Below are 8,009 nucleotides of genomic sequence, written 5' to 3' on the forward strand. Positions count from 1 at the left end.
CCGTGTTCATCGGCAGTTCTTCTTCATCAGATTTCAGACAGCTTTGGATTGTTCCATTTCTTCACTTGATTTGAATTGATTTGTGATGTTTCTTTTAGTTGGTTGATTAATTGTTGGACCCCGTGATTATTTTGATGTGATCAACCAAGTTTAGGTTAGGTCTTGTTTGTATGATCCCTGTGTCTAAGTGTGCAGGAGCTTAGGAGCGCAGAAAGTTGAGCGGAAGACGCAGCTAGCGAGAAGGACGGCATGGGAAGGGAGCCGACGGGCTCGGTGCATTCGAAGGATGAGAGAGCTGCGGAAGAGTACACCGGTGGGCGTGAAGAACGTGCACGACGTTCGAGGGACGTAAAGCCGGGATGGAAGACTGCTCGAGGAGAAGGCCGAGAATTGGGTTCGGGTGAGCCCTATTCCGGTTGGCTGAAATCACCCAAGCAAACGGAACCAGAGCAAGTCAACCGGGAGTTGACTTGACAAGTGTTCGGTCGACCGAACACCATGATCGGTCGACCGAACTCCTAACTTCAGAAGCCAGCCGCTCCAGCCACGTCAGCAACCAACAGTTGGCTGATCGGTAGACCGAACCTTCTGATCGGTCGATCGAACCGAAGATAATCAGAGACTTGGTTGAAGCGATTTGATCGGGTCAGATCGAGATCGTTGGCTAATCGATCGACCAAATACAAGGATCAGTCGACCGAACCTAAGCTCGATCCACAGAGCCTACATCCAGACGGGAAGCTGGGAAAGTACACAGGTTCGGTCGACCGAACTTGGGGATCGATCGACCGATCCCCCTCTCGAGTCAAATCCTGATCTCGAAGATCAGGGGCTCTGGATGAGTCTTGGAACCCCTATATAAAGGGGTCTCAAACAGAACAATGAACAACGAAATTCATTAACTCTGTAATTCTTTTTTAAGCAACCTCTGTGCTCTTAAAGTGTAAAAGACTTCTCCACCTTCAAAGAAGGAGACTCTTTTAGTGCGCCTTTCCACGCCTTGGATTAACAGCCGTTTCGGTTGTAACCAAGTCAAATAGCTGAGTCGTCTCTCTTTTCTTTTATGTTAATTACTTTAATTATTAGTGTTGCTTTATTTTAGAGTTGAAAGTTTGAGGAGAGTATAATTTTTTATTGCAGGTAATTCACCCCCCTCTTGCCAGTCCCCGCTGCACCAACAAGTGGTATCAGAGCCCAATAGCCTCAGAAGGACTAACCGTCGTCTGAAGCACAAAGATCAGAACAATGGCCAATGCGAACATTCATCCCCGGAAGTTCGATGGAGATTTCGCTACATGGAAGCGAAAAATGGAGGTATTCTTTAAAATAGATTTTTGACATTCTTATTATAATGAAATATGATTTTGCAGCTCCAAAAGATAAAGAAGAAAACCAATGGACGAAGAAGGAGCAGGCTGATTTCGTCGCTAACGAAAAGGCTGAGTTCCACTTGCTCAGCGTTCTTCCGCCCCAGGAAGTAAATCGGATCGGAAGCTACGACTCCGCAAAAGACCTCTGGGATAAATTCCTGGAGCTTCACGAGGGTACCTCAGAAGCAAAGCTAGCGAGGCGCGACATCCTTTGGACACAACTAACGAACCTCCGGATGAACAATGGCGAGAAGGTAGCGCAACTCCAAGCAAGGATTACGGAGCTAATAACTCAACTAAGCAATCTTGGAAAAGAAGTAACGAACCGGGATTCCATCCGATACGTGCTCAATGCCTTCCCCAGAACTCCAGACTGTGCGTCCTTAGTAGATGCATACTACATCTCTAAGGACTTTGAGGCAAGTAGCTTAGAAAATTTATTTTCTACCTTCGAACTTCACGAGTCTCGACTTGTAGAGAAACTAGTAGAGAAGTCGAACCTCAACATTGCCCTACAAGCCGAAAAGGACGATCTCGACTCCGAAGCATCGATCGAAGAAACCGAAGCGGCACTATTGGTAAGACATTTTAATAAATTTCTTAAATCTAACAAATTTAAATCGCAGTCGAGGAAGCATCAACGCAACAGAAAGACGGTCCGATGCTACAACTGCAACGAGGAAGGGCACATCAAGGATGACTGGCCCAAACTGAAGAAAAAGAACAAAGAGAAGCTTCAAAAATCGACGTCCTCTACACGCAAGAGCCTGAAGGCCACATGGGATGATTCTTCATCCTCCGAGTCAGAAGCCGAAGCTTTCTCGGGACTATCACTGGTGGCCAACCATCTCTTCGAAGATGACTCAGACTCAGAGATGAGCATTGATCAAGGGGGAGAATCAGAAGAAGAAAGCTATGATGAAGGGGGAGCATCACCAAGTGAGGTAAGTAAGGTACGTGATCTCACTCCCTCTCAGTCTTTTAAGTTTATCAAAGTATTTACTAAAGACTTAGTCAAATCAGAAAAAGAAATTGCCAATTTAAAAACAATGTTAGAAAATTTGAACTTAGAAAATGAGAAATTAAAAGTTGAAATTGAAAATTTGAAAAATAATGATGCATGCTTAAGTAAATTCTAAAATCAAAATTAAGAATTTATGAAAAATTAAATTGGTATATTAGAAAACATCAGGGACAACTTAGGAAAGTTCCCAGAAATTATATACCCCCTAAATTTCTGAATAACCCAGTAAGAAAGAATCTATACTGGATTCCAAAATCTTTGCTAGACTAAAATTTTATAAGTTAGAGCTTACAGCGAGTAAATTAAACAATAAATTTCTTTATAAAGTTTTGTCTAAGGAAGTGGTTGCTCCAATAACCAAGAAGGCCTAGTGCCTCGCCACGACTTGGAAGCCGAAATATCGAAATAAAATATTTAATTAACTTTATGGTAAAAGCATTAAAATTAGAATAAAATAATGCTTTGAAAAGTTTTTAAACATTTCCTTAGAAATTCTTCAAAAATATTTTTTTTCTAGAAAAATGATTTTTGAAAGTTTTACTTAGAAAAATTCTCATTTTTCTCTAATTAAGATCTTTTCTGAAAATTAGATTTATCTAAGCTAAGTTTTTCTGAAAATAATATTAAATTTTCACTTAGCTATTTTTTTTCAAAATGACTTAAAATATTATTTTAACCCCGTTTTTGTTGTGATCAAAGGGGGAGAATTAAGTAACAAATTAAGGGGGAGTTAGGAAAATTAAAATTTTTAATATTTTTTCTAACTTATGGTGAAAACCTTATTTTTTGTGCTTAAAATATTAGTTTAGTAATTTTCTTAAAATTACTATTTGTTTGTTTTACCCTAACTTAAACTTGGGTTGATGCACATCAAAAAGGGGGAGATTGTTGGACCCCATGGTTATTTTGATGTGATCAACTAAGTTTAGGTTAGGTCCTGTTTGTCTGATCCCTGTGTCTAAGTGTACGGGAGCTTAGGAGCGCAGGAAGTCGAGCGGAAGACGCAACTAGTGAGAAGGACGACACGGGAAGGGAGCCGACGGGCTCGGTGCGTCTGAAGGACGAGAGAGCTGCGAAAGAGTACACCGGTGGGCGTGAAGAACGTGCGCGGCGTTCGAGGGATGTAAAGTCAGGACGGAAGAGTACTGCTCGAGGAGAAGGTCGGGAATTGGGTTCGAGTGAGCCCTATTCCGGTTGGCTGAAATCACCCAAGCAAATCGAACTAGAGCAAGTCAACCGGGAGTTGACTTGACAAGTGTTTGGTTGACTGAACACCATGATCGGTCGACCGAACCCCTAACTTCAGAAGCCAGCCGCTCCAGCCATGTCAGCAACCAGCAGTTGGTTCATCGGTCGACCAAACCTTCTGATCGGTCGATCGAACTGAAGATAATCAGAGACTTGGCCGAAGCGATTTGATCGGGTCAGATCGAGACCGTTGGCTGATCGGTCGACCGAATACAAGGATCAGTCGACCAAACCTAAGGTCGATCCATAGAGCCTGCACCCAGACAGGAAGCTGGGAAAGTACACAGGTTTGGTCGACCGAACCTGGGGATTGGTCGACCGATCCCCCTCTCGAGTCAAACCCTGATCCCGAAGATCAGGGGCTCTGGATAAGTCTTGGAACCCCTATATAAAGAGGTCATGAACAGAACAATGAACAACGAAATTCATCAACTCTGTAATTCTTTTCTAAGCAACCTCTGTGCTCTTAAAGTGTAAAAGGCTTCTCCGCCTTCAAAGAAGGAGACTCTTTTAGTGTGCCTTTCCACGCCTTGGATTAACAACCATCTCGGTTGTAACTCAATTTTAGTTGTAACCCTTGGGAAAGTACACAGGTTCTCCGCCTTCATATCGTAGTTTAGAACTCAAATCCAACCCCTCGATTTTCATGTTAAAAATTCAAAGCAATAATCAATCCTGAAGATATCATCCTATCATTACATTCCTTGTGAGACGACCCGAGTCATCTCTATACTACTTAAGTGTAGAAGGGTTCGGTGACTTTAATTATAATTTTGATAAGCTCCCGTAGTACAACACTCGAGCTCGTATTAAAATTTTGGCATTGTTGCCGGGGAACACTACAACAAAAACCCTCATAGACATCGGTGGAACAACAACGGTTTTAAGCAAAAACCGATGTCTTTGAGTATTTTACACTGGTTTTTCCAAAAATCGGTGTCTATGAGCGCAGATTTTCGTTCATAGACATCGGTTTTTTTAGCCGATGTCTATGAGCGCCTTTTTTTTGTTAATAGACACCGATTTTAACATCGGTTTTTAAAACCCGGTGTCTATGATAAATAAAATAATTTAATTTTTCCCCCAATACTTAGCCAAAATTTGTAACACTTCACTCTTCCCTCCAAACCTAAACCTATATCGCGTCGTCCTTCCCCTTCCTAGATCGACACCCCTTCCTCTCCCGATCAGGATCAACACACGACTCCCTTGCTTCTCCTTCCAACCACACTGCATCTCCTCCAACTCCTCGCTTTGGGTGAGAAGAGGCTGCCTGTGTGGCTTGGAGTCATCGCCGGGTCGCTAGAAGTCGCCCTCCTCCACTCTTTCTCGATCCCATATCTGGTAACCTCGATTCCTCATCTCCTTCTTCCGATCTGATCCCTCCTTGTCGATCCTCGTGTGGCCATGACTGATCGGAGCTCCTTGCTCGTTGATTTTGCTGCTCGGTCGACATGGTGAGGGGGAAGACGCAGATGAGGAGGATAGAGAACCTGGCCAGCCAGCAAGTGACCTTTTCCAAGCATCGGAGAGGCCTTCTGAAGAAGGCCTTTGAGCTCTCCATGCTCTGCGATGCTGAGATCGACCTCATCGTCTTTTCAGCCCGTGGGAAGCTCTACGAATTCGCCAGCTCCAGGTCGACCCTCCTCCTCCTCTCTCCCTCTCTCTCTCCATCTCCTCTTCCTGCTGTTCGATTCAGTTTCTTTTTAGCTCGCTCTTTTTCAATAGCTATTTCCGTTGAGATTTCTTCGTTTGGCCATCCACTTGCTAATTTTTTCGTGGTTTTGATTTCCTTTTTAAGGATGTCTAGTTTTTTTTCTGTTTGTTTGCTCTTTTTTACTTCTCCACAGCTTACTAGTTCGATGAATATAGTGAAGTTTTACTTTTTTCATGAAAATAATATCTGTTTGTTTGCTCTTGCTGCCAACACCCTCCGCAAGCTTCGCAAGTAGCACCCTCGAAGTATTCTTTGTTCTCGTTCTACTTCTACTATTCCATTTTCCCCCATTCCTCTTGATTTCCAGCCTTGTAATCTACTTCTACTCTTCTTTTTGCCCTTTTTACCCCTTTCCTTTGATTGCCAATCACTCTTCAAAGAATTGAAAGTATATTAGAACAGATTATCGATTCACTCCTCAGCTGCTCAGCTTGCTTTCACGGTGAGCAAGAGGAAAGATTAATTTTGCCATAAGAAATAATCAATATTGATTTTAGAAAGTTAAAATGAAGTTAAAATATCATAAATCGGTTAATTTAGTTTTTGATAAAAATTAATCCATATTTGTTCGGTTTAGTTTATTTGATGTTTATCCTAAAATTCAATCAGTTAATTCAAATAAATTTAATTTATTCTTTTTTTTCCTGCGATAGGCAAGAGCAGGTGTAATTGTTTTACCTGTACAACCCAAGAGAGCTAAAGGATGTGTGCAGTCATGTCACGTTGTATGGATACACAGCTGGAATTAATTAAACAAAATATACTTTGTTTACACTTTAAACATGTTAGCTTTTATCTTAACTACATATCTAAGTTCTTCAACATAATGTTGCCTTGGCCTTGAGGTAGGCTCCACGAGAATGTACAAGATAATTATTGAACTTGTTGGTGCAGGTAGCACTAACGGTCTAACTCAGGTTTTGATGGATGACAAATCAGGTTAAGTTAGTGTGTTGTTGTCTAACACTTTGATCGAGTGTGCAGGAGAAGTCCAGACAGGTCGACGGGCTGACCAGATGTCTGGTACGAAGCCCAGCTAGGTCGACGGGCTGACCGGATAACTGGCACGAAGTCCAAGCGGGTCGACGGGCTGACCGGACGCTTAGGCACGAAGTCCAGCTAGGTCGACGGGATAACGGATTCACGTCCGAGGTCGACGGGCTGACCGGACATCTGGCAGGTAAGTGAGGTAAGTCACTGGAGGGGAGTGACTGCGAGGTCGTGTTCCCGGGAAGGGAACATTAGGCGTCGATCCGGCTTAGATCCATTTCGGATATCTAAGTCGAGATCGTGACTAGATTCGAGTCTCGGAAAGACGGAATCTAAGTCATACTCTTTTTGCTAAATTCATACTCACTTTGCTTTTCTATAAAACTGTGCGAACAATCTGTGTTGTAGGGTATATTTGCCTCGGACTAACCTTTTCTTGTAGGAGAAGGACTTTCTGGAGAAGAGGGGTCCGGGTGCCCGGAGGGGATCCAGGCGCCCGGAGGTCCGAGCGCCCGGAAGGGATCCGGGCGCCCGGAAGGGATCCGGGCGCCCGGAGGCAAGTTTTATCCAAGCCGAGTCGTCGCCACGTGGAGTTCGCTGATTAGACTTGCCACGTCGCACCAGGGCGCCCGGAAGGGATCCAGGCGCCCGGAGCAGCATATAAAAGAAGCCCCAGGGGTGGAGCTTCAACATCAATTCAGAACTCTTAGATTGCTTGCTCTGCTTCTCTGCGCTCCAACGACGCTAACGAAGCTCCAACAACGCGCTCTTGTCCTTGTAGTTTTCCTTCTGTTGGTATAGCTTTGTTTTACTTTTTATTAGCATTTCTTGTACTGTCTTTGTAATTATTATTTCGAATTGCTAGTAAATTGCCCAACGAAAGTACTCACGGAGTACGGGCCTTCGAGTAGGAGTCGTCACAGGCTCCGAACGAAGTAAAATTACTGTGTCTGTTCTTTTAAATTCCGCTGCGCTTAACTCTATCGAATTCTCACGATCCAACAAGTGGTATCAGAGCAGGTACCGCTCTGATTTGGTGCAACCACCAATCAGACATGGGGTGAAATATTAACCTTTATTTTTTTGGTTTTCAGTTTTACGCTTAATTCCAATCCGGTATTATTACCTGTTTTGGAATTTTTTTTCGTTGCAATTAAATCTAAATTGGTGCAACACCAATTTAGATACTTCTATTATTTTTTTCCCGCACTGCTAATCCAAGACCAAGTCTTGGGATATTTTTTATCGTTGTTTACTTGTGTGCAGGATGTCTCAACTAGAAGGCTTCAGCACAGTACGTCCTCCCCTATTCAACGGGGATGACTTCTCGTACTGGAAGAAAAGAATGGAGGTGTACCTAAAGACGGACTACGATCAATGGTTCAGCGTCATAAAGGCTTACCGAGCTCCAGTCGACAACTCCGGAAATCCACTAGACCCGGAACAGTGGACTCCGGACATGAGGAAAAAGGCGTCGATGGAAAACAAAGCAATCAACACGCTACACTGCGGTCTAACACGAGAATAGCTAAACCGGATCGGACCGCATCAGAATGCTAAAGAATTATGGGACAAACTGATCGAGCTGCACGAAGGAACGAGCGACGCAAAGGTAACAAAAAGAGACTTACTTTTAAATAAAATATTTAATATAAAAATG

At 43.3% G+C, this 8,009-nt stretch overlaps 1 protein-coding gene across 1 annotated transcript; it reads left to right on the forward strand.

Annotated features, from left to right (window-relative positions):
- Nucleotides 1–5,096: 5,096 nt before the first annotated feature.
- On the forward strand, nt 5,097–5,594 carry LOC121999315 (MADS-box protein AGL24-like). Its single transcript, XM_042554013.1, has 2 exons — nt 5,097–5,423; nt 5,493–5,594. The coding sequence occupies exons 1-2, from the start codon at nt 5,097–5,099 to the stop codon at nt 5,592–5,594; spliced, it is 429 nt and encodes a 142-aa protein (XP_042409947.1).
- The last annotated feature ends 2,415 nt before the right edge of the window (nt 5,595–8,009 follow it).

This window comes from Zingiber officinale, chromosome 7A, assembly GCF_018446385.1.
Source record: "Zingiber officinale cultivar Zhangliang chromosome 7A, Zo_v1.1, whole genome shotgun sequence".
In the NCBI taxonomy this organism is placed as follows: domain Eukaryota; kingdom Viridiplantae; phylum Streptophyta; class Magnoliopsida; order Zingiberales; family Zingiberaceae; genus Zingiber; species Zingiber officinale.